This window comes from Medicago truncatula, chromosome 4, assembly GCF_003473485.1.
Source record: "Medicago truncatula cultivar Jemalong A17 chromosome 4, MtrunA17r5.0-ANR, whole genome shotgun sequence".
In the NCBI taxonomy this organism is placed as follows: Eukaryota; Viridiplantae; Streptophyta; class Magnoliopsida; order Fabales; family Fabaceae; genus Medicago; species Medicago truncatula.
This window is the reverse complement of record NC_053045.1, coordinates 23,908,460-23,936,207: the sequence shown is the minus strand read 5'-3', so window position 1 is coordinate 23,936,207 and position 27,748 is coordinate 23,908,460. Positions and strand designations below refer to the sequence as shown.

At 41.4% G+C, this 27,748-nt stretch overlaps 1 protein-coding gene across 1 annotated transcript; it reads right to left on the bottom strand.

Annotated features, from left to right (window-relative positions):
• Window positions 1-1,989: 1,989 nt before the first annotated feature.
• Window positions 1,990-24,193, bottom strand: LOC120579946 (uncharacterized). Its single transcript, XM_039832714.1, has 4 exons — window positions 23,117-24,193; window positions 3,690-4,248; window positions 2,104-3,573; window positions 1,990-2,048 (listed from the first exon to the last, which is right to left on the bottom strand). The coding sequence occupies exons 1-4, from the start codon at window positions 24,191-24,193 to the stop codon at window positions 1,990-1,992; spliced, it is 3,165 nt and encodes a 1,054-aa protein (XP_039688648.1).
• Window positions 24,194-27,748: the final 3,555 nt, after the last annotated feature.

Genomic DNA, 27,748 nt, shown 5'->3' with positions numbered 1-27,748 from the left:
AAGATGCTACCTTTGATTGCTTTCTGAGTGCGATACTCGATATCATACTCGGACAATAACATCTGCCAGCGAGCAATTCTTCCAGTTAAAGCTGGCTTCTCAAATATGTACTTGATAGGATCCATCTTGGATATCAACCAAGTTGTATAATTAATCATATAATGACGGAGACGCTTGGCAGCCCAAGTTAAAGCACAACAAGTTTTCTCAAGTACAGAATATCGGGACTCACAATCAGTGAACTTCTTACTTAAATAGTAGATAGCGTGCTCTTTCTTTCCGGTTTCATCTTGTTGACCCAAAACACAGCCCATGGAATCTTCCAGTACTGTTAAATACATGATCAGAGGTCTTCCGTCAACTGGAGGAACAAGAATTGGAGGTTCTAACAGATATTCTTTGATTTGATCAAAAGCCTTCTGACAATCATCATTCCACTTCACCCCTTGATCCTTGCGGAGTAACTTGAAAATTGGTCCACATGTGGCGGTCATGTGAGAGATAAATCTGGAGATATAATTGAGTCTACCAAGAAAACCTCTGACTTGCTTCTCTCTCTTTGGAACAGGCATTTCTCTGATGGCTCCGACCTTGTCGGGATCAACTTCAATACCCTTTTGACTGACGATAAAGCCTAGGAGTTTACCAGATCTAACACCGAAAGTACATTTGTTAGGATTCAACCGGAGCTTGTACTTTCTCAACCGCTGAAACATCTTCAACAAATACTCAACATGTTCTTCTTCTGTGCCAGACTTAACAATCATATCATCTACGTAGACCTCAATTTCTTTGTGAATCATATCATGAAAGATTTTGGTCATACCCCTTTGGTAAGTGGCACCAGCATTTATCAAACCAAATGGCATCACCACATAGCAGAAAGCACCACAGGGCGTGATGAAAGACGTCTTTTCTCTATCCTCAAGAGCCATCCTGATCTGATTGTAGCCGGAGAAACCGTCCATGAAGGAGAAAACCTTGCACTTAGCAGTATTATCAACCAATACATCAATGTGAGGTAAAGGAAAATTATCCTTCGGACTAGCCTTGTTCAAGTCCCGATAATTAACACACATTCTGACTTTGCCATCTTTCTTTGGAACAGGCACTATGTTGGCCAACCATTGAGGATACTCTGATGTGACTAGGAAACCTGCATCAATCTGCTTTCGCACTTCCTCTTTGATCTTGAGGGCCATATCAGGATGAGATCTTCTCAATTTCTGCTTTACCGGAGGACACTCAGGCTTCAAAGGTAGTCTGTGTTCAACGACATCAGGGTCTAGACCCGGCATGTCTTTGTATGACCATGCGAATATATCAACATATTCTCTGATAAGCTCAATTACTCTTTTATTGACAGATACATCCAACGATGCCCCAATCTTGATTTCTTTCTTGTCTTCCTCAGTACCCAGATTGATGATTTCTATCTCTTCCTCATGAGGTTGAATTGTCTTCCTTTCTTGTTCCAACATCCATTTGATCTCATTTGGGATCTCTTCATCCTCCTCTACCACAGCCTCGTAAACCGGGACCTCAAAGTTGGGAGAAAGCATGGGGTCACTGTGTTCAACGGATTCACTTATGTTCAGTCTGCACGTGATTCATGATTGATTTTAATGAGTAAATGCAGACCTTTGGTTTTGAAATTTAAAAGAAAAAGAGAATGATTTTTTTTGGATTTTTGTATTACCATTTTTTCCAGAAAAAGCAACAAAAAATAAAAAGTAATAAAAGCCGTGATAGAAACGACGATTTTTATTTGTAATAAAAGTACTAGAAGCAAAACAAAGCCCTACATGATTTCACTTTCGCCTTGGGCAGAACGAAAGGAGTTTTCTTAAAAACAAAAAAAACAACAAAAGACAAGACAAACACATTACTTAGAGCGGGGTGTCACAGAAGGAATGTCAACAACAATCCAGTTGCAGCAAGCTCCTCCAGGCGTCACAAAGACCGGCGTCACTCCTCCAGGTGCATCATCTAAAATTGCATTGGTCTCTGGCGAATCATGAATGAAACCAGCACTGTGGAAAGAACCTCTGGTAGGGTCGAACATCCCAGGCTTACTGTTAAGGAAACCAATTCCCTCCTTACGCTTGTTTTCTGGCAACTCCACTAGCTGACCCCAGCCTTCGGTTTTGCCTTCCTGAATTACTCTCCGGGCATCCTTCAACGAAGCCATACAAGTCTCAATTTTGCCGACACTTTCTTCGGCAGAGAACCCTTGGAATGATGGCCCGTCTGAACCACTACCACCGATAACAGAGAAAGCAGACAAATTTCTGATTAAAAAGGCCGATTCGCCACTCACAGTGATCAACTTTCCACGACTTACAAACTTCAATTTCTGATGGAGAGTAGATGTCACAGCCCCAGCGTCATGAATCCATGGTCTGCCGAGCAAACAGCTGAAAGAAGCCTGGATTTCCATGACTTGGAAAGTAACCTGAAATTCATGTGGGCCGACCGAAATTGGCAAATCTACCTCACCATACACCGATCTCCTAGTTCCATCGAAGGCCCTCACCGTCACCTTGCTAAGTCTCAAAGGAGCCTCGGAGTACGCCAATTGGTCGAGAGTTGACTTGGGCATCACATTAAGTGCAGAGCTGGTATCTATCAGGACGTTGGATAACGAGTCCGTTCTGCAAAGTACAGAGATGAGTAATGCTTGATTATGCTTATTCCCCTCCGCCGGGAGATCTTCATCACTGAAAGTCAGACTGTTACACGCGGTCACATTCCCCACAATGCTTTCGAATTGACCCAGAGTTACATCATAATCCACAAATGCCTGGTCTAGTACTTTCTTCAGGGCATCCCGATGAGCACCAGAACTTGACAACAGGGCCATGATGGAAATCTTCGCAGGAGTTTGTAACAGCTGGTCCACCACCCTGTATTCACTCTTCTTGATCAGCTTCAAGACTTCATCGGCATCCTCAAAGTCAACCTCTTTGGCCTGCTCCCCAGCTTTACCTTTACCGGCGTTTCGCTCTTTTACTGGCTCATCGACCGGAACACTAACACTCTTCGGACCCACCGTGGGAAGGATGCGGCCACTCCTCAAAATTCGGCTATTCTCTGCGATATTATCCACAGCAACAGGTGAAGTTGTCTCACTTCCGGGCTCTAGAATCGTGCCTTCATACTTGTAGGGTACAGCTTTCTGAGCAGTAGTAGGCGTGGGCCTAGGCACACAGATTACCAAGGGAGTACCAACGGGTTTTGTACTGTTGGGGTTTATCACCAGCGGCCTCCTGGCTCTGAATACCGGAGTGACAACACAGACGTCCTTGCTCTCGGGTTCCCTTGTAACCACAAGTTCCCTTCTATTTAGGAGACCCTGCACATCATTCTGGACTTGTATACATCCACGAGGATCCATCGAACATATGTCACAAGCTTCATGATTGTGGTTGAAGAGAGTTGCTCTACACATTTTCACATGTATCGGTACCAGAGGAGTCTTGATATCACCTACAGAGAGAATGCGAGCCTCTTCCTGATCGTCTTGAATCATATTAACAGCAGGCCCATGAGTAGGCAGAGGATTGTTCCGAGCTACAGCATCAGGGTCGGTGAAGTTAACTCTTTACTATTTATCAGTTTCTGAACCTCTTTCTTAAGAGCAAAACAACGCTCCACATCGTGGCCTGGTGCCCCTTGATGGTAAATACAATGAAGGTCCGGACGGTACCAGCGTGGGAGAGGGTCTGGAATGCGAGGAGGTGGTATTGTTTGGACCAGATTCTGTGCAAGTAAAGAAGGGAGCAATGCTCCATAGGTCATTGGCAAGGGGTCAAATTGTTGCCTTTGATTCTGCTGATTGTGAGGAGCCTGAGGACGGGGTTGTTGCTGTGGTCTTTGTTGGTATGGTTGTTGGGGGTAATATGGTTGTTGAGGGAATTGTTGTAGGTTGTATAGTGGTTGGTATAATGGGGGGTAGTATGGTGCAGGTCCTTGAGGTCTGGGTGATTGATAGTTTGGGTTCTGGGGTGCGGTCATTTGTGGGGTGATGTTGGCAACAAAGGGGTGATTAGGGTACACGGGCTGAGGTCCTCCATGAGCCACCATGCCAACCTCTTGAGCATTCCTCTTTGGGTAACCATTCCCAAATTTCTTATTACCATTGGACAAAACCCCTGAAGAACCACCTGAAGAACTTCCCGAAACAGCTGCTCCCTTACGAGCCCACTCCTCGATACGCATTCCTGTTTCCACCAAGTCAGTGAACTTCTGTGATGCACAGTGTTATCGTGGTTTTTGGGTGCCAAGCCATTAATTGGACTTGAACCTTTTGACCGTTGATATCTCTCTTTTTCTTGGGAAGGGTAAAAGGAGAAAAACCTTTAAAAAGTTCTAGATTCGGGGGTCGTTTTCACTACGGGAAGGTGTTAAGCACCCGGAGCGATTATGGTATTCCATAAGAACCGTTCTCCTAAGTTCATTTCTACGCTTTATTTTTATTGCCTACTTGTGAAAAATGAAGGTGTGATTAGTTAAGAATGGGGGTGAGAAGAAGTAGATTTTGATTTTATTTCGGCTTGGTGGGGTTAAAGTCCCTTGCCTATGTACCGTTTTACGGGATCAAAACCGGCGTAGTTCTTGCTAAAAGACTTGTTGTTTTTTTTGTTTTAATTGCTTGATTTTAAATTTGAAAATGATTTTGAAGAAGGGGATTGAGAGGCTTCATGAGCATTAGAGTATGAAAAAGTGAGGGTTTGTTTAGTGATTTTGCAAAAAAAGTCTTAATGATTAGGTTTATTTGAGAATTTGATTAAGAAAATAAAAGGGAAAAATTGTTGGAGTTTTGACTCCATTTTTTATGAAAAAAAATATTTGAAGTGAACTTGTTTGCATATTTTTTGGAAAAAATTGGATTTTCTCTAAGTGTTTAAACCTAAGCATTCATCTAACCATGCAATCCTAGGCATACATCTAGGGTGAGTGTGTGCGTGCCGGTGCGTCATAGTGTCCATGGTCCATATTACAAAAATTGCCTAAATACATTCTATGGCCCCTTTGCCAAGCTACAAACCAATGATAACAAATTACATCACCAAATGAATTAAAACTTGCAAAAATAAATGCTAAGCTAAAGAAAGTGGAGGAGGTAGTGAAATGCTATGAAGTGTATGTCACATAAGATGAAATGGTTAGTAATCATAAAGCACGAAATAGTAGGAAATAAATAAAAAGGAAAGCATAAGAATGGCAAAAAGGAAGTAATAAAGTGGTAAAAACCTAAAAAATTTGATATGATACCTAAAGGTGCTTGTGACTCATATTATCACATCATGGCAATTTTGTAAGAGATTTTGTTTCAAGCCATGACATGAAATTAATAGAGACACATGCAAGCAAAGTATCACACCAAATTCATAGAGAAATTTGACACTTTATTCCTTAAGACAAACACTTGTTGCTTGCAAAACAAGAAATTTACAAAATCATATCCAAAAACAGCAAAAAAACACATGACCAGAGGCATATTCATCACAAGATTGGGTATCATTTATTCATGTCACATATCAAAGTGTCAAGAACAAAAACATAACCAAAATAATACCAAAAATGTAAAAACACATGGAAATTAATTCATGCCATCTTACCATTTTTTTTTACATGCAAAACACCATAGAAACACCAAAAATATATCAAGAAACAACTAGGATTTTTAGGAATTTTTGTAAAAAAAAATGTGAGCAAGCAACAGGTTCAGATAGCAAGGAAAACAGTGCAAATAGCAAAAAAACAAAAAACGTAGAAAGAAACTTAAGCCCAACCCAAAACCCACTGGACCTGGATCATCCAAAGGCCTCAGGGGCGTTAGATTGATCCAGACCTAGATCTGACGGTTCAAAGCAAGCAGCGCATGGTAACACGGATCAAGCATACGGAAACAAAGCATCACAGCCATTCAAATGAAAAACCCTAGATCCTACGGTCCAAGATGAAGACAAAATGAACCAGACCGGTTCAGGCGTCTATATAAGGACATGGACACCGGTCCAGTTCATTTCTTTCATCTCTTTCTCTCTCTAACCTTCTCTCTTCTCTCGCCTCTCTCTAAAAACTCACCGCCGGTGAGGATGAAGCTACGGCGGAGACCTTGAAGGTCCGCCGGAAACTTCATCTTCTCCGGCGAGCCTATGAACTTCCGGTGACCTAACTTTCCAGAATTCAAAGATTTTTACATCTCTTGATTCGTCCTTTAACCCTAAACACGAATCCAGCAAAGGTTTTTTCAAACACAGCTTGAAACGACGTAGATCTGAAAAAACTTCGTACGGTTTTGAAATTGATTTTTTTGATTTTTTGAAAGAAAACGTTTAGATCTTTAAGGATCTACATCGTTTGGTCGTTTATTACTTCTCTGGTGCTTGTTCTTGCTTTCAAAACTTGGATCCTTATGGATCTAGGTTTTGTGTTTACGGTTATGGTTTTCTTTGTGATTCTGGAAAAAAATTTCTGTTTATTCACGTGATTTTGCAGGTTTAAACTATGATATTATTTTTTGAAGAGAAATTCTGAGTTTTACTTGAGTTTTGGTTGAAACTTTTGATAGAGAAAATCTTTGGAAAATTTGATTCTGTTCTTGATGATTTTTGATTCTTCTGCTTGTTCTTTGGACCGAAAATAAATCGGTGATTCACCGGTTCTGTTTCTTCATCTTCTTCGCCGGTTTCAAACCTGCTTCTTTTCCTCTTCTTCTCTTCGAATCTTCTTCGTGATCGGTGCTGGAGTTTACTGCTTCTGCAGTGAATTCGTGCCTTGAATTGCGAAGAAGATGATTCAATGATGATGATTCCTTAGGAATCTCTGAGAATCAATGGAAAATCCAACGAATTTTGATGATTTTGGTTTTCTGGAAAACGGTTAGGGTTTTTGTGATCTTGGTGTTCTTGAGAAATTCTGAGATTTTTCTGTTTTGATTCAATTGCTCAGAGAGAGAAAAATGGATTTGTGTTTATGAGTTGGCGTGTGATTAATGGGTCTGTGTGGCACTGTACACCTTTTATAGCTGACATGTGTGATTTTGGACCAATAGAATTGTGACATCTGGACTCTAACTAAAAAACGCAAGTTTGACACTTTGAGCCCTTTTCTGCAAAATTGAAAAATTAAAGGACTAAAATGAAAATAACAAAAAGGACTAAAAAATGCAAAATAGAAAGAATTCTGGACTGAAATGCAAATTGGAAAGCATCTGGACTGAAATGCATTTTTGGGCCTCTTCGAGGACCAAAATGCAAAATAAAAATAAAATTGAAATAAAATTGGTAACCTGACAAAACGTAAAGCGAAACAAAAATAAAATTGACAAAACGGACTAAAACGAACCAATGGCTTAAATGAGGTACTTCAAAGTAACCTCTCTATGCCAAAATTTTGTGTGAAATGACCAAAATGCCCCTAGGGCTAAAAATGACCTAAACATATTCAAATTGACTTGACACTGACTCAGATGCAAGTTTGAAATGAATTTAACAAGGTTTACTGATGAAAGGTTAAAAAACAATCTGAAAAAGACTCAGAGACAGTCACAAGGATGAAAATGGGTCCCACTGCAGGAAATGACCAAAATACCCTTCTGTATGACTTTTTGCAAATTTTGAAATAAACTGTAGAAAAAGCAATGCAATGATTCAGAGACACTTTTGAATGACTTACAAGACAAGTAAAGACACTTCGAAAGGTTTTATGCAAGAAAAACATAGGTAAAATTGTGATTGAAAATACTGCGAGGCAGAGACAATTTGAACTGTACAGTTGAAATCTGATAATTGACAGAGTTTGAAATGAAATTGGGCCCAGTATTTTTAGGTCCAAAAACAGGGTATAACAGCTGCCCCTATTTAAGTTTCTTTGTCTGGAGAGTCAAGAGACGGAGTCTTTGGCTTGACAGGACGAAGATACTTAAATATTAGCATTTGCACTGTGTTTGGACGTAAAAAATACGCCTACCCATTTTTCAAATAACATGCATGCCATGCATCATTTGGATTATGAATGCAAGACCTCATGGGGACCGGAATTAACAAAATATGTCGTATCCATTGCGGGATTGGTAGACATTGACAAAGATAATGAATAGCAGAGTAACGGGGAACTAGAAACAAGTTGCACAGGTACAAGCTGTTCTTGGATTCAAACTAGCCACTTGACCGGGAATGAAACAAACAGACAACTGCGAGTTGTTCTTATGGATTCGAACTGGTAACTTCACAGGGGATAGAGGTTACTGGACAAACATGAGTTGTTCTTATGGATTCGAACTGGTAACTCACTTGGGGATATTGGAAAGTGCGAGTTGTTCTTATGGATTCGAACTGGTGACTCGACTGGGAAAAAGAGAAAATTGGCAAGTACGAGTTGTTCTTACGGATTCGAACTGGTGACTCGACTGAAAACATGTAAAATTGGCAGGTACGAGTTGTTCTTGGATTCGAACTGGTTACTCCACCGGAGACAACGACAAAATAGACAGGCGCAAGCTGCTCTTGGATTGAGCTAGCCACTTGAGCGAACAGAAACAGATAGACGGGTACAAGTTGTTCTTGGACTTGAACTAGCCACTTGACCGAACAGAAACAAATTCACAGGGGATTAGTTTTTTTGACAAAATATAGATTGAGATTGACTTGACGTCGATTTGAATTGAAAGGTAGAAATTGACCGATATTATTGGCTCACAAGGTTTTGACAGAGAACCTGACATGAGTATCGAATTGAGACGGATGTTGACATTGGAAATGCAATATGCACGGATGATATAACGGTTTCATTAAATGCATGGGCACGTAATATGCATGATTATGCATGTATGAATGCTTGTAATGCATGACTGTTGGCATTTTGTAGGCACGACTTCACGGGGAAGACAAGACATCAGAGTATTGGGCACGTAGTGGCTCGTGCTATATTACACATTCTTGGAAATCCTCTTTGGAGATGACGTCGTTGGGAGACGTTTCGGGACCTAGGCTGAGGGCCGGTAGGTATGCAACTCGCTGGGGATAGAATCTCGGAAGACTCTACTAGGAATAATGCCGGATGTATCGAGGACGTCGCATCTGTGGTCAATGCTTTTTGCATGTTATTTTCTCAATTTTCAATCATTCATTTTTCGCATCCCATTTTTGCCTGGATCGCCCTTCCGGGTTTTCGATCCATCGGGGAAATAAATCCTTTTCAATGCCCCATTTTTGCCTGAACTGCCCTTTCGGGTTGTCAATCCAGCGGGGTGCTCATTTTTGCCTAAGCCGCCCTTCCGGGTTTTCGACTTAGCGAGCCTATTTATTTTCATGCATTTTTATTCTGTTTTTTCATTCTTGCCATTGACCACAGACTATCCTGGAGGAGAACCTGCTTGTAACATACATTGAAATGGACATCAACATACTCTCGCTCATGCATGTTTATTTGAATGTACCCTGTTGCTCAGGTTTGCTTTTCAAAAAAAACTTTTTCAATTTTCAAAATGTTTGTTTCGAGCATTATCATTATCAAAATAGAAAGAAAATGTTTGTATATAGCTTTGAAAGTAAAAAGAAAGCAGAGTTTCAAACAAAAGCACAAGCTCAAATTGACGTATAAGAGTGGTGGTCAGCCGAAGGCGTGACTCCACGGATTTACAAAGCTTGGAAAATGGTAATTTTATTGGTTGGTGGTACATTGAACACAGTAACCACTACAGTTCTTAGAAACTTTGAATTCACAAGCATGAGAGCTTTTGATGAAAATGGTCATTAACAGCTGCAGATGCCCCAAGGGAGACGGTGGTTGGCCAGATATAGTTACTTGCCTTTTGTTTTAATCTCATTTTTGCATGAACCGCCCTTCCGGGTTTTCGGCTCATCGAGACGCTCATTCTTGCCTGAGTTGTGTACAATCTCAGCGAGCTTTTCATATTTGTTTTTTTGTCCCTTATTTTTGCCTAGACCGCCCTTTCGGGTTTTCAATCCACCGGGAAGCGCATTTTTGCCTAGGCCGCCCTTTCGGGTTTTCGACCTACCACGCTGTTCTTTTCATATTTCTAGGCAAAGTATTTCTTGACTATATCGGCATTCACTGGATTTGGAAGTTCCACACCATCCATGTGTGTAAGGATTAAAGCACCACCGGAGAAGGCCTTCTTGACAACATAAGGACCTTCATAGTTAGGCGTCCACTTGCCCCTTGGGTCGGGTTGCTGGCTTATCCTCCTTTTCAATACAAGTTCCCCTACCTTGAATTCTCGAGGATGGACTTTCTTGTCAAAAGCAGTCTTCATTCTTGCTTGATATGACTGTCCACGAGCCATGGCATCCATACGTTTTTCCTCAATCAAATTCAACTGATCATACCGGCTTTGGCACCATTCAGCCTCAGATAACTTTGCTTCCATTATCACACGGAGAGATGGGATCTCCACTTCCAAAGGAAGAACTGCTTCCATACCATATACAAGAGAGAAAGGGGTTGCCCCGGTTGAACTGCGCACGGTAGTACGGTAGCCATGCAGAGCATAGGGTAACATCTCATGCCAGTCCTTGTAAGTGGTTACCATCTTCTGGACAATTCTCTTGATATTCTTGTTGGCGGCCTCAACTGCACCATTCATCTGAGGTCTATAAGGAGAAGAGTTATGATGCTCAATTTTGAATTCTTCACAAAGAGCTTGCACCACATTGTTGTTCAGGTTGGTACCATTGTCGGTAATAATCTTGCTGGGAACACCATATCGACAGATGATGTTATTCTTGATGAACTTAGCTACCACTTGCTTGGTCACATTGGTATAAGATGCTGCTTCAACCCACTTGGTAAAGTAGTCAATTGCCACTAAGATGAAACGATGACCATTTGAAGCCTTCGGTTCAATTCTTCCAATCATGTCGATGCCCCACATTGAGAACGGCCATGGGGATGAAATAACATTGAGAGCGTGCGGAGGCACATGAATCTTATCAGCATAGATTTGACATTTGTGGCATTTTCTGGCATACTGGTAGCAATCATGCTCCATGGCCATCCAGTAGTAACCTGCTCGTAACAACTTCCTTGACATAGTATGCCCTGTAGCATGGGTCCCGAAGGTACCGTCATGTACATCATGCATTAACTGCTCCGCTTCATGTTCATCAACACATCTTAACAATACCATGTCATAGTTTCTCTTGTACAGAATATCTCCATCTAACAGGAATCTACTGGCCAATCTTCTCAGGGTCTTCTTATTTTGTTTGGAAGCACCCGGCGGATACTCACGGCTCAGCAAGAACTGCTTGATGTCATAGTACCAGGGTTTATAGTCAACCACATTTTCGCCAGCCTGATCGATCACATCCCCAATAGCAAACACATGTGAAGGTCTTTCAAGGCGTTGCACTTTGATTAATGGCACATCATTCCAATGGTTTACTCGAAACATGGAGGATAGAGTAGCAAGAGCATCAGCCATTTGGTTCTCATCACGAGGAATATGGTGCAGCTCAACCTTTGTAAAATATGTCAGAAGACGCCTCGCATAATCCCGATAAGGAATCAACTTAGCATGGTGGGTCTCCCATTCACCCTTTATCTGATTGATGACGAGCGCAGAATCTCCATAGATGTCGAGGTGTTTGATTCTCATGTCAATTGCTTCCTCGATCCCGAAGATTCATGCTTCATACTCAGCCATATTGTTGGTACATTCGAACAGAATTCTGGCGGTAAAAGGAATGTGATGCCCTTGTGGGGATACAATGACTGCCCCAATTCCTTTACCATAAGCATTGACAGCACCATCAAAGACTAAACCCCACTTGCTATTGGGATCTGGACCTTCATCAATCAACGGTTCTTCGCAGTCTTTGGATTTCAAATACATGATCTCTTCATCGGGGAAATCGAACTCAATTGGTTGATAATCGTCAAGAGGTTGGTAAGCAAGGTGATCGGCAAGAATGCTACCTTTGATTGCCTTTTGAGTTTTGAACACAATATCATATTCAGACAAAAGCATCTGCCAGCGTGCAATCTTCCCAGTAACGGCCGCTTTCTCAAAGATATACTTTATCGGATCCATTCTGGATATCAGCCAAGTTGTATGATTCACCAAATAATGACGCAGGCGTTTAGCGGCCCAGGCCAAAGCACAACAAGTCTTCTCAAGCATTGTATACCGAGTTTCACAATCGGTGAACTTCTTGCTTAGATAGTAGATAGCATGTTCTTTCTTTCCAGTCTCATCTTGTTGACCAAGTACGCATCCCATGGATTCATCAAATACTGCCAAATACATAATCAAAGGCCTTCCTTCCACGGGTGGGACAAGGATAGGTGGTTCCAGCAGGTAATTCTTGATGCTATCAAAAGCTTCTTGGCATTCATCATTCCATACAATAGGCTGATTCTTTCTGAGTAGCTTGAAGATCGGCCCGCAGGTTGCGGTCATGTGAGATATGAATCGGGAGATGTAATTCAAACGTCCGAGGAAACCTCTGACTTGCTTCTCGGTCTGTGGAGCTGGCATTTCTCGGATGGCCCGGACTTTATCAGGATCGACTTCAATGCCCTTTTGGCTGACAACGAAGCCTAATAACTTCCCGGATCTGACGCCGAATGTACATTTGTTGGGATTCAATCGAAGCTTGTATTTTCTCAACCTTTCAAACATCTTTGTCAAATACTCAACATGTTGCTCCTCGTCTGTTGACTTCACAATCATATCATCCACATATACTTCGACTTCTTTGTGAATCATGTCATGAAACAGAGTAGTCATTCCTCTTTGGTAGGTAGCACCAGCATTTATTAGGCCGAACGGCATCACTTTGTAGCAGAAAGTACCCCATGGAGTGATAAAAGACGTCTTTTCTCTATCTTCAGGAGACATTTTGATCTGATTGTAACCGGAGAAACCGTCCATGAAGGAAAACACCTTAGACTGAGCAGTATTATCAACAAGCACATCAATATGAGGTAATAGAAAGTTGTCCTTTGGACCGGCTTTGTTCAGGTCTCTGAAGTCAACACACATCCGGACTTTACCATCCTTCTTTGGCACAGGTACAATATTGGCAACCCATTCAGGATACTCAACTGTCATGAGGAAACCCGCATCAATCTGTTTTTGAACCTCGCTCTTAATCTTTAGAGCCATATCTGGATGAGTCCTTCTCAATTTCTGCCTGACGGGAGGACATTCAGGCTTGGTGGGGATCCGATGCTCCACAATCATAGGATCTAGACCTGGCATATCTTCATACGACCATGCAAAAATATCCGGATACTCCCGGAGGAGTTGGATGATCTTCTTTTTAACCCCTTCCTCTAGAGCAGCACCGATCTTGATTTCTCGTTTGTTCTCCTCGGTACCTATGTTGATAAGCTCAATCTCTTCCTGGTGAGGCTGAATGGCTTTCTTTTCTTGCTCAAGTAATCGAGTGATCTCATATGGTATGTCATCACCTTCCTCATCTTCGGCTTCATACACTGGGAATTCAAAATTCGGAGGGAATGCAGGATTACTGTGCCCAACGGGTTCATTATAGTTCAATCTGCGTAAAATGGTTGGATGATTTTAGAAAGAGGTTTTTTTTTTTTTTATGCAGATTTTTGAAATTAATAAGAAAAATACAGATTTTTTTGGTTTTTTCTGGCATTACCATTATTTCCAAGAAAAAAAGGCACTAAAAAAAAGTAGTCGTGAAAGAAACGACAATTTTTTATTAATCCATGGCGATGCCGAAACAAACATGCCCTTACAGAAAATATCACTCTCGCTTTGGGCAGAGCGAGAGGATTGTTATTTTGAAAAAAACAAGATACTTAAGCAACAAGGTATATTACTCAGAAACATGCATGATTGAGGGAATGTCAATGGCATTCCAATCTCTTGCAAAGCCTCCTGGTGTAACAAATACAGGCCTCGGGCCAAATCTAGTTGCTTCTTCTGTGATTGCGTTGACAAACCCAGCACTACAGAATGCCCCGGTGGAAACTCCTGAAGTTGAGGAAAAGCCAAGACCTTCCTTATGCTTATTCTCACGAAGCTGTATTAACTTGCCCCAGCTGGCAGCTTGACCCTCTTGGACGGCTCTCTGTGCATCCTTCAAAGAAGCCATTGCAGTTCCATCCCTCTTGGGCTCCGTACCTTCGACAGTTAATCCTTGAAAAGCGGTCCCCTCTGCAGACCCTGCTTCTATGCAAGAGAAAGATGATAGCTGGCTAACCAAGTATGCTTCCTCTCCATGAATGGTAACAAGCTTTCCACTTCTTATGAACTTCAACTTCTGATGTAAGGTGGAGGTTACCGCACCCGCATCGTGTATCCACGGTCTTCCCAGCAGACAACTGTAGGATGCATTAATGTCCATCACTTGGAAGGTAATCAAGAAATTCTCAGGGCCAATGGTTACCGGCAAGTCTATCTCCCCCAGCACATTCTTTCGAGATCCGTCAAAAGCTTTGACCAAGAAAGTACTCCTCCTCAAAGGGGTCCCTCGGTAGCTCAACTGATCTAGAGTTGTCTTGGGCATTACATTGAGGGAGGAACCCGTATCTACCAACACATTTGATATCATGTCTGATTTACAATTCACCGAGATGTGCAAAGCCAGATTGTGGCTCTTTCCCACCTCCGGCAACTCTTCTTCACTAAACCAGAGGTTATTACAAGCAGTAATATTTCCCACTATGCCACCGAAACGATCTACCGTGACTTCGTGGTCAACATAAGCCTGCTCCAGCACTTTCAACAAGGTATTCCTGTGAGCCTCAGAGCTCAAGAGTAACGACAAGACAGATATCTTTGAAGGAGTTTGCAGCAATTGATCAACGATCTTGTAGTCGCTCCTCTTTATTATCCTCAGAATCTCATCTAAATTCGAATCCTCTATAGATTTGCCTGGCTGGTTCACATCTGTAGCAATGGGTGAAACAACGGTTGGAGTTGCTTCTTCAACTGGTGGAATGGTCGGCGTAGCTACCTTCTTCTGAAATAACGGCGGACGGACCTTCCCGCTTCTTAGCGCTGCAGAAGTCCCTTCGGCAATATTGCTTACTGTGGCAAAGGAGGCTAGAGGCACCTCTACTCCATTTTCTATCATAGTAGCATTATATTTGTACGGGATAGCCCTATCTGAAGTATACGGTACCGGTCCGGGCAACCTTATCACCAAAGGCTCAGCATTCTTCTTCAAAGGTATACTCTTGACAGGCGGGTCGTGAAAAACTGGCACAATTACGCAAACATCACTGACAGTCAGAAAATTATCATTCATCAAGCTTTGGATGTCGTCTTGAACAGCATGGCAACCCAAAGGATTACGAAGGCATCCTAGACACTTGGCATGATCATGGCTGAACAGAGAAGCTTTGCACAGCTTGATGTGTAGAGGCACCAGAGGAGTTACGACGTTGCGGACATCGAGTCTAGGAGCTTCCTCACATACTTCGATCAAGTTCACAGCGGCATGATTTGGAAGAGGATTGTCGAGGACGTGTGGGACATTATTCTCAAAAGTCAGCTTTCCTTGATCAATGAGCTTCTTCACGATATACTTCAAAGCATAACACCCCTCGACATCATGACCTAGGGCACCTTGATGAAAATCACATTTGAGATCAGACCTGAACCTTGGAGGCAACGGATCAGGTGGGGGCTTACCCTGTCTAGTTGTACAATGCCCTCTTTGGAGTAAAGTTGGAAGCAACTCAGCATATAACATCGGTATTGGAGGGAAAGTAGGTCTAGCTTGCTGATTTTGTTGTTGTTGTTGAACCGGCAACTGTTGTTTCATCTGTTGAGCAAATGCATTGACGGGCACTTGAGGTTGACCCGGTGGCAGAGGGTACTGATGGTAAAACGGCGGAAAGAAAGGATGCTGAGAATACGGCACATATGGGTATGACGGAGGCATTTGAGCTGCATTGATAGGAGCAACAGTAGCCATGGATTGACCGGCTCCAGCTGACACCATCCCCACTTCCGTTTCTTTCTTCTTGTGGTGTCCATTACCATACCTCTTTGACGTATTCACAGAGGATTCAGCTTTCTCGAACACAATGATTCCATCCCTGACGGCTTCCTCCAGACGAGTTCCCATGGTGACCATCTCCGAAAAGTTATTCGGGGCAGCTATGATCATTCTCTCAACATAATCTTTCTTAAAGGTCTTTAAGAATGTCTGGGTCATTTCTTCTTCATCTAAAGCAGGAGTGATACGGGCAGCTGCCCCTCTCCACCTTTGCGCATATTCACGGAAACTTTCCTCCTTTTTCTGAGATAGGGACCTGAGAAACTCCCTATTCGGCTTCAATCGAGTGTTAAACCCGTAGTGGCTCTTGAAAGCAGCGGCTAGCTCATCAAAAGTGTGGACATCATCTTTGCTCAGACTAGTATACCACTCTGCAGCATCTTCCATCAGACTGTCTTGGAAGTAATGGATCATAAGGGAATCATTGTCCTTGTAGTTGCCCATCTTCCGGACATATTTGACAATATGATTTTGAGGACAAGTCAGCCCGTTATACTTGTCGAACTCCGGGACTTTGAACTTTTTTGGAACATCTACCTTCGATACTAAGCAGAGATCCTGGGTTTTAATGGAGTCTCCGTTTCCCCTGTTGGCCTTAATTTCCCGTCGGAGCTCTTTGGCAAGTTCTTCCATTCTCTCTTCCATAGTTCCGGTTGTGGCAATACTCCCGTGGTGCGCATTAACATGGACAAATTGAGGCACCGTATTCACAATGGGCTCGGTAACAGTTGTTGCGGCTTGAGTCAAGGCGGTACTAACAGGAGTTAAGTTTGCCCCTGAGATTGGGCCATTGTTGGTAGTACCAGAGGTACCTGCCCTTGTATTAGCAGTATAGTACGGCGGAAGTCCGTAAGGATACCCAGATGGCATGATAAAGCGGGGATCAGTTGTTACGGTAGGAGTCACATTTGCAGCTGCAGAAACTATAGGAACTGGTTGTTCCTGAGCAGCCAACAGAGCAGTCATAGCATCATGAGCTTTGGCCAATTCCTCCTTTAGAGATGCCAATTCGGTACGGAGCTGCGTGTTCTCTTCTTCCATAGCCCTTTTCTTTCTTCTGTATTCTCTGGTTCGATCGATTCTATCAGGTTCGTAGACCCTCTGAGCACGAGCCACTTTTCACACTGCGGCAGGGGAACCAGGAGATAGTGAGCACTTGGAAGCCTTTGTGACCGATGCATGATGCATATGATGCATGATATGCAAATGTAAATGCAAAAGACTTCCTTTTTCATCGAAGGATTTTTAAACAAATTAGAAACCTTGCAAATAATCAAAACTACATAGTATTTTCAAAAGGAAGACTTTGAAATTTCAGCAAGATAAACAAATGAAGCCCTCAAGCATAGGAAGTAGTCGGAGAATCATCGGACTCGGAATCTGAATCACAGTATCTGGCAAAGAAGTCTCGTCGTCCTCTGGCTCTCTTGGAATCCCTCATAAGCAGCTCGTCTTTCTCTTCCAATTCCCTCCGGACCTTAGCTAGTTCCTTCTTCAACATCAGGTTCTCATGAGTCTTCTGCTCATCTCTACCATCCAAAGTCATGATTAGATTCTCAGCTTGATTGTACCGAGCTTTCCACACTTGCTTCTCACGACTCTCCATAGCTAGATGCTCCTGATACATATCCTGAGTCGTGGGGAGTAGAGGTAGAGGCATAGATGGAGTGGATGAAGACACGTATCTCATGGCTGGATAAGGCATACCAACCTCCTCAGCTCGATCTATCACCCACTGAGTATAAGCCTCATGAGCAACACCGGATCTCACACCTAGATGCTTCACACTCTTCCTTCGAACCTTGGACCAAGCATCCATGAAAGCTTTCCTTTGCCCGGTAGGAGCATTCGTGTAGAAGAAGAACTCTGGAGATGTAGCAAGATTGATGGGCTTCGACTTCATAGGGAAACCAAACTGTCTCATAGCAAGCTCGGGGTTGTAGTTAATTCCTCCACGAGTACCAAGAAGAGGTACGTTGAGAAAGTCTCCACAACCCATGATAATTTCCTTGACTTGAGCGGCGGGAGTGATCCAGACCACCTCATTAGGAGTGAGAGCCATAATCCGCTGAGAGTAGGACCAATTCTCCGAGTTATCATGGAAGGAACTCGGAAGGTGCGAAATAAACCACCTATACAAAAGAGATATGCAGCAAAGAATATACCCACGGCCCTTGAGAGTCCTGTCATGAATGGCGTGGTAGGTATCCGCTAGCAAAGTAGGAACCGGGTTCTTGGAATGGAAGACCTCGATAGCATTCATGTCCACGAAGTTGTCGAGGTTCGGAAAGAGAATGAGCCCGTAGATAAGCAAAGCAAGAATAGCCTCAAGTGTATCCTGACAAGTAGTACTGAGATTAGCCTGCTCAAGAAGATACTTTGAAGTGAACCCCCGGATGTGAGACTTGGTAATAAGATGGTTGGAGACGTCGGAAGTCTTGAGGTAGAGATCCTTAGCAATAACCAGAGGAGTAAGAGAAGTCCCGGGACCGGTGAAAGGCGTCTTCTCGGCTATAGGTAAACCCACTAGATTGGAGTAAGCCTCGAGAGTAGGAACCAACTGGAAGTCCGGGAAAGTGAAGCAACGGAAGCTCGGATCATAAAATTGCACTAGAGTGTGCACTAGCTTCTCGTCCACATCGGTTCGGAGCAAAGTAAGCAATCCCCCATACCGGAGTCGGAACCCTGTTTGACTCTTGACCTTGAGTGCCAACTCTCTTAAACTGACCAAATCCACTTCCTTGAACTTGTAGCACTTAGTCTTCTTCATACCTGTGATTATTTACAAAAAATTCCATTTGTTTAAGCCCTTCGATGAATGCATGAAAAAATGTTTATGCATGAATGTATGTATGCATGATTGTGTTGTTTAGTTTACAAAGAACAAGGTGGGTTGAGATTCAAAGTAACAGGGCTACGGATGGACACGGCGTCCGGTGAACTAGGGCTTTGGATAGTAGTAACCAAGGTTCTAACACAGTTCCCAAACTGCAACCTCTCTCACATATATCATGGTAGTACAGGACGACACCCGTTCCATGATTATTTGTGAGAAGGTCTGGTTTGAGTGTAGTATCGCGTGACGACTAAAGTTTGAGACAACACTCAATTTAGCCACCGCACTACGTCCTAAAAAGGCTAGGATGGGTTTGGTAACTACGGTTCATAGCTTCGTCGAACAATTGAAAGTGAAGTGCCTAAGCATGACAACACACGCCGACAATATCACTTTCAGAATGCCTCAGCTATGTGAGATTGATCGCATAATCCAATACACGAGGCAACCCCCGGATCGAATTGTCGATTATATCTCTACCTAAACATAAGTTCACTCAGCCCGGGTATAGGACTTTTGATATTCTCACCCCACACGTCAAATGAAAATAAACAAGTATTCACATATGTAAGCAATAAAACAAAGCGTAAATATAAACTAAGGAAAACTAGGCGCGACCCGCTAAAAAAAGTCCCCAGTGAAGTCGCCATTTCTGTTATCGTGGTTTTTGGGTGCCAAGCCATTAATTGGACTTGAACCTTTTGACCGTTGATATCTCTCTTTTTCTTGGGAAGGGTAAAAGGAGAAAAACCCTTAAAAAGTTCTAGATTCGGGGGTTGTTTTCACTACGGGAAGGTGTTAAGCACCCGGAGCGATTATGGTATTCCATAAGAACCGTTCTCCTTAGTTCATTTCTACGCTTTATTTTTATTGCCTACTTGTGAAAAATGAAGGTGTGATTAGTTAAGAATGGGGGTGAGAAGAAGTAGATTTTGATTTTATTTCGGCTTGGAGGGGTTAAAGTCCCTTGCCTACGTACCGTTTTACGGGATCAAAACCGGCGTAGTTCTTGCTAAAAGACTTGTTGTTTTTTTTGTTTTAATTGCTTGATTTTAAATTTGAAAATGATTTTGAAGAAGGGGATTGAGAGGCTTCATGAGCATTAGAGTATGAAAAAGTGAGGGTTTGTTTAGTGATTTTGCAAAAAAAGTCTTAATGATTAGGTTTATTTGAGAATTTGATTAAGAAAATAAAAGGGAAAAATTGTTGGAGTTTTGACTCCATTTTTTATGAAAAAAAATATTTGAAGTGAACTTGTTTGCATATTTTTTGGAAAAAATTGGATTTTCTCTAAGTGTTTAAACCTAAGCATTCATCTAACCATGCAATCCTAGGCATACATCTAGGGTGAGTGTGTGCGTGCCGGTGCGTCATAGTGTCCATGGTCCATATTACAAAAATTGCCTAAATACATTCTATGGCCCCTTTGCCAAGCTACAAACCAATGATAACAAATTACATCACCAAATGAATTAAAACTTGCAAAAATAAATGCTAAGCTAAAGAAAGTGGAGGAGGTAGTGAAATGCTATGAAGTGTATGTCACATAAGATGAAATGGTTAGTAATCATAAAGCACGAAATAGTAGGAAATAAATAAAAAGGAAAGCATAAGAATGGCAAAAAGGAAGTAATAAAGTGGTAAAAACCTAAAAAATTTGATATGATACCTAAAGGTGCTTGTGACTCATATTATCACATCATGGCAATTTTGTAAGAGATTTTGTTTCAAGCCATGACATGAAATTAATAGAGACACATGCAAGCAAAGTATCACACCAAATTCATAGAGAAATTTGACACTTTATTCCTTAAGACAAACACTTGTTGCTTGCAAAACAAGAAATTTACAAAATCATATCCAAAAACAGCAAAAAAACACATGACCAGAGGCATATTCATCACAAGATTGGGTATCATTTATTCATGTCACATATCAAAGTGTCAAGAACAAAAACATAACCAAAATAATACCAAAAATGTAAAAACACATGGAAATTAATTCATGCCATCTTACCATTTTTTTTACATGCAAAACACCATAGAAACACCAAAAATATATCAAGAAACAACTAGGATTTTTAGGAATTTTTGTAAAAAAAAATGTGAGCAAGCAACAGGTTCAGATAGCAAGGAAAACAGTGCAAATAGCAAAAAAACAAAAAACGTAGAAAGAAACTTAAGCCCAACCCAAAACCCACTGGACCTGGATCATCCAAAGGCCTCAGGGGCGTTAGATTGATCCAGACCTAGATCTGACGGTTCAAAGCAAGCAGCGCATGGTAACACGGATCAAGCATACGGAAACAAAGCATCACAGCCATTCAAATGAAAAACCCTAGATCCTACGGTCCAAGATGAAGACAAAATGAACCAGACCGGTTCAGGCGTCTATATAAGGACATGGACACCGGTCCAGTTCATTTCTTTCATCTCTTTCTCTCTCTAACCTTCTCTCTTCTCTCGCCTCTCTCTAAAAACTCACCGCCGGTGAGGATGAAGCTACGGCGGAGACCTTGAAGGTCCGCCGGAAACTTCATCTTCTCCGGCGAGCCTATGAACTTCCGGTGACCTAACTTTCCAGAATTCAAAGATTTTTACATCTCTTGATTCGTCCTTTAACCCTAAACACGAATCCAGCAAAGGTTTTTTCAAACACAGCTTGAAACGACGTAGATCTGAAAAAACTTCGTACGGTTTTGAAACTGATTTTTTTGATTTTTTGAAAGAAAACGTTTAGATCTTTAAGGATCTACATCGTTTCGTCGTTTATTACTTCTCTGGTGCTTGTTCTTGCTTTCAAAACTTGGATCCTTATGGATCTAGGTTTTGTGTTTACGGTTATGGTTTTCTTTGTGATTCTGGAAAAAAATTTCTGTTTATTCACGTGATTTTGCAGGTTTAAACTATGATATTATTTTTTGAAGAGAAATTCTGAGTTTTACCTGAGTTTTGGTTGAAACTTTTGATAGAGAAAATCTTTGGAAAATTTGATTCTGTTCTTGATGATTTTTGATTCTTCTGCTTGTTCTTTGGACCGAAAATAAATCGGTGATTCACCGGTTCTGTTTCTTCATCTTCTTCGCCGGTTTCAAACCTGCTTCTTTTCCTCTTCTTCTCTTCGAATCTTCTTCGTGATCGGTGCTGGAGTTTACTGCTTCTGCAGTGAATTCGTGCCTTGAATTGCGAAGAAGATGATTCAATGATGATGATTCCTTAGGAATCTCTGAGAATCAATGGAAAATCCAACGAATTTTGATGATTTTGGTTTTCTGGAAAACGGTTAGGGTTTTTGTGATCTTGGTGTTCTTGAGAAATTCTGAGATTTTTCTGTTTTGATTCAATTGCTCAGAGAGAGAAAAATGGATTTGTGTTTATGAGTTGGCGTGTGATTAATGGGTCTGTGTGGCACTGTACACCTTTTATAGCTGACATGTGTGATTTTGGACCAATAGAATTGTGACATCTGGACTCTAACTAAAAAACGCAAGTTTGACACTTTGAGCCCTTTTCTGCAAAATTGAAAAATTAAAGGACTAAAATGAAAATAACAAAAAGGACTAAAAAATGCAAAATAGAAAGAATTCTGGACTGAAATGCAAATTGGAAAGCATCTGGACTGAAATGCAATTTTGGGCCTCTTCGAGGACCAAAATGCAAAATAAAAATAAAATTGAAATAAAATTGGTAACCTGACAAAACGTAAAGCGAAACAAAAATAAAATTGACAAAACGGACTAAAACGAACCAATGGCTTAAATGAGGTACTTCAAAGTAACCTCTCTATGCCAAAATTTTGTGTGAAATGACCAAAATGCCCCTAGGGCTAAAAATGACCTAAACATATTCAAATTGACTTGACACTGACTCAGATGCAAGTTTGAAATGAATTTAACAAGGTTTACTGATGAAAGGTTAAAAAACAATCTGAAAAAGACTCAGAGACAGTCACAAGGATGAAAATGGGTCCCACTGCAGGAAATGACCAAAATACCCTTCTGTATGACTTTTTGCAAATTTTGAAATAAACTGTAGAAAAAGCAATGCAATGATTCAGAGACACTTTTGAATGACTTACAAGACAAGTAAAGACACTTCGAAAGGTTTTATGCAAGAAAAACATAGGTAAAATTGTGATTGAAAATACTGCGAGGCAGAGACAATTTGAACTGTACAGTTGAAATCTGATAATTGACAGAGTTTGAAATGAAATTGGGCCCAGTATTTTTAGGTCCAAAAACAGGGTATAACACACAGACAATCATCTTTTCTGAATAACAAGGGCTCAGGGTTTCATAGAACAATTCTGAAAGTTCCCTCTCATCCAAGGGAGGACGAATCTGAGCAGCTTTTTGAATGAAGCGTTGTGCGTATTCTTTGAACGATTCTTTCTCTTTCTGGGTTAAGGACTGCAACTCTTTGCGACTTGGCGCCAAATAGGTATTATATTTGTACTGTTGCATGAAGGCCTCAGCCAACTGTTCAAAAGTAGTGACTCCTTTCAACCCCATGAACCAGGTATCTGCCGGACCAGTCAAACTATCCTGGAAGCAGTGAATGAGTAAGGGAACATTATTCTTGTAAGCTATCATCTTCCTAATATACATAGTTAGATGATTTTGTGGACACGTGTCCCCTTGATACTTCTCAAATACAGGCATCTTGAACTTTGGAGGTATGTTTACATCTGGTACTAAGCAAAGGTCATATATGCTTTGGACGACTGTTTCCTTCCCCCGCATATTACTCATCTTCTTCTCTAGAGCACCGAACCTTTCTTCCCAATCGATAGCTTTATCATCCCCCATTATACTGTCGGAGTGATAAATCTGCTCTTCATGTTGTGGCCCAACATGCACAGTAGGACCTGCTTGAGTCATGGTAGCTTGAGGAATCGGTTGACTCATCTGGAAAGGTGCCGAAGTCTGTTGACCCTGTGTGAATGGCATTTCAGTAGCGCCTGGACCAAAACCCCCGTTAGTTGCAATCGGCATGCCCCAAGGGTAGCCTGAAGGCATGGAATACTGAGGAGTAGCAAAGGGACCCTGGGGGCCCAGAGGACGGAAGCCTGAGTTACCCATAGTTGCCATATTACCAGAAGAAAAATCAGTCATCAGAGGTTGGGTGAGGCCGATAGTTGTAGTAGTAGTTGGAGATGGTTGCGGGGGACCCTCAGGTGCAGCTGTGACAACCACAACAGGAGTTGAATTGGAGATTGCTGCTTGCTCTCTCTCAGCCATCATAGTTTCCATCATAAGTGCCATTCTTTCCATCTCTCCCTTGAGGTTAACCAGTTCCTCTCTGAGCTGAGTGTTTTCCTGTTCTGCCGCTAACATCCTTTTCTTGATATGAGCTCGAGTGTTGTGAATGCGAGTGGGTTTGTACTGAATACGCCGGGCCACTTTGCTTTTCTGAGGCAGAAATGAGGAGAGTATGAGACTTGGATTTTGATACTTTTTATGAATGCAATATGATGCATGATATGCTATATGCCAAAATATGCAATTTTTATATATATTTTTTTTATTATTTTTTATTGAAGGACCTATAGAAGCAATTTTGCAAACATACCAACCTAAACAAATCATAAAAAAACAAAGTTGATTACAAGATAATTCCCTTTCTAACAACAAAGCCAAGAGATAGACTTTCAAAGTAAAACAAGATAATTCCCTTTTAACAGACTGAGCCAAGGGATAGACTCCAAAGTAAATAAAGGAAAAACTAGTAAAAGCGTGTAAAACAAACTGAAAGACCCTCGAGCTCCTGAAGCGAACTAGTCTTCAAAATCAGAATGCGGCCCATCAAAGAGATCCATACGTTTCTTCTTCCGCCCGGGAATTTGATCAAGTGCGGCATCTTTCTCCTTGATACTTTTTCTCAGCTGGGCGATTACCACATCTTTCTTATGGCTATCATAGGCTTCTTGCTCTAGTAGGACCATTACAGCCTCACACTCCTGATCCTTTTTCTGATACTCTCTTTTCCACCTATGTACTTCACGTTCCGCTTCAGCTAAACGCTCTTGGTATTCCTTCTCGGTGTCAAAGGTCATGGGTAGGGGTGGTGCTGGAGTGATTGCAGATACAAATCTTGATATCTTGTAAGGCATCCCAATTTGGACAGCTCTATCTATCACCCACTGAGTGTATGATTCATGAACGGCACCTGTCTTCTTCCCTAACTGGCCTTTGTCTCTTCTACGAATGGTGTGCCAAGCTCGCACAACCTGCTCCCTCATGCCTTTACTATCATCTATGTTGAGGTAATATACATTCTCTAGATAGATGCTGAGAGGTTTCCCTTCCATGGGATATCCGAACTGGCGTCGGGCAAGCGTAGGATTGTAGCTAATTCCTCCTTCCAACCCAAGAAGTGGTACATTGGAGAATTTCCCACAACTGTCAATAATGGTTCCTTTGTCATAAACCCGATCGTACCACACTACCTCGGCTGGAGTAAGGGACATGAGTCTTTTTGACCAAAGAAGGTTTTCTGGATTGGTGGTGAAGCGAGGAGTTCGGGGTAAGTGAGAGGTGATCCACCGATATAGCAATTGTGCACAACAAAGGATAGTTCCACGACCAGCTTGGGTGCGTCTATGGATGGAGAGATAGGTATCACCTAATAAGGTAGGGACAGGGTTCCTTGACAAGAAAATTTGGATAGCCTTAATGTCCACAAAGTTGTCGAGGCTAGGGAAGAGTACGAGGCCATAAATAAGCAAGGCAAGGATGGAGTTAAAAGCATAGGCAACCCCCATTTTGTCAAAGAATGTGGTCCTTTCGTAAAGGAAATCGGTGGAGAAACCCAAAAATTTCCCCCTAGTGATGAGATGTGCTTTCACTTCGTCCGTTTCAAGATGGAGGGCTGCGGCAATGGTTGAGTGCTTGGGAGTTTCCTCGAGGCCACTGAAAGGTACTTTGTCCAACACTGGTAAATTAATCCAACAAGAGTACTCCTCTAAGGTGGGAAGGATCTGGTAATCTTGAAAAGTAAAGCAATGGTAGCTCGGGTCATAGAACTGAACAAAAGCGTTGAGAAGCCCTTCGTCAATATCTGTCTTAACAACACCCATCAAATTTCCATGTTGCTTGTAGAAATCGTCCGTACAAACCACTTTCTTCCCTAGCTTCCTCAAACTCAAGAGATCTGGCTTCCTGAAACTATATTGCCTAAGGCTCCTCATATCTACAATGTTTACAACAAAGCTTTTATAAGTCCTTCAAAAAAATTTCGATGAATGGAAAAAATATTTATGAATGGATGCATGTATGCATGATAATACTAAAGCACATAGGATGCTGGAGTCAAAGGGTAACAACGCCATTTGGTAAGGACTAAGGTTTTAAATTGCACTTGTAACAAGGGTTCTACCAAGTTCCCAAAGTCTTTAACCACTTCCGAATATTTATCGGGTGACGGGAGTACTCCCATTCCAATTATATTCGTCGGAAAGTCTCGTTTGGGTGTAGTATCGCGTATCAACTAATTCAACAGTACTCTCGATTAGCCACCGCACTACGTCCTAAAAGGCCAAGATGGGTTAAAGGTGACTAACGGTCCTCAACTTCAAAGGTCACTTGAAAATAGCATGCCAAACATGAGTACTCACGTTGACAATATATACTTCCAAGATCCCTCCGTTGAGTGGGGTTATCACATGTGCCAATACCGAAGAGTACTCTTGGCATGGAACTATGATTATACCACCGTCCTATCTTAAGTTTCCCTCAAGCTCGGGTGTAGAGCTTATCTCACCACTCACGTAAACATGTAAGAAAATATTTACAAAGCGTAAACAAATAATAAAGCACAAAATAAAGAAAGTAAGGTGGGTTTAACCCGCATAGGATCTTATCCCCAGTGAAGCCGCCATTCTGTGCTCCCCGATTTTCGAATATCAAACCATTGATTGATTTGAATCGTCAATCTTTGAACTCTCAATTTTTATTCGTGGGAAGGGAAAAAATGAGTAAAAACCCTTATCGAGACTTTGGATTCGGGGGTTGGTTTCGAATAGGGAAGGTGTTAAGCACCCTAAACGACTTCGGTACTCCGAAGGAACCGCTTACCTAGATTATCTTGTGCTAAATTCGTTTGGCTTACTTGAAAAAATTATTACCTAAAAAATCTAAGTGAAAGAATGGAGGGAGAAGAAGTATGTTTTTGGTTATTTTTATTTGATTTGGAAGGACAAGTCCTCTGCCTACGTACCCTTTTTGGGAAAGGGATCAAAACCGACGTAGTTCCACTAAAAAAAATCTTTGGTGGGTTAGGTTAATTTTAAGATTTTCTTGAAAATGGTTTTAAGAAGAGAAAGAGGCCTCAAGGCATGAGATAAACGAAATGAGTGAGGTTAATTGAAAGTTTGATTAAGAAATAAAGGAAAAAAAGTTATTAAGAAAATGATTTTGAAGTTTTGCATATTTGATTTTTTTTGAGAAAAATGATTTTTCTAAACTAACGGTGAAAACTAACGTAACGTCGTAAAAACGAGCGGAAAGCGGTCAATAAATTGTGGTAGTGTCGGTGCAAGTGTCGGTGCTTGTGTTACCTACATTATTACATCAATTCCTAAATACAACCCTAAGGCCTTTATGCCAAAATAAAAATGCAAGAAATAAAATTACATCAATTCCCTATTTATACACACTAAGTCAATGACGAAATAAGATGATGAGAAAATTAAATGTGCATGCTATGATTCAAGACAAAAATTAAATCGTTAGTAAGCATAAGAAATATCATGGTGAATGAGACATAAGAAATAAAAAGCAAGGAATAAAGACAAGCAACAATTAAGATCATCATATAAGAAATAAATAAAAAATTTTAAAAGAAAACAAATAGGATGGATTTTAAAAATTAGAGAAAATTAAGATGATAAG

Coding starts and splice junctions, on each gene's coding strand:
- LOC120579946 (XM_039832714.1), bottom strand. CDS start 24,193: ATGTTAGCGGCAGAACAGGAAAACACTCAGCTCAGAGAGGAACTGGTT. Junction 4,249..23,116: donor GTTATTCAGAAAAGATGATT/GTCTGTGTGTTA, acceptor TGTGCATCACAG/AAGTTCACTGACTTGGTGGA. Junction 3,574..3,689: donor GTACCGTCCGGACCTTCATT/GTATTTACCATC, acceptor CTGATGCTGTAG/CTCGGAACAATCCTCTGCCT.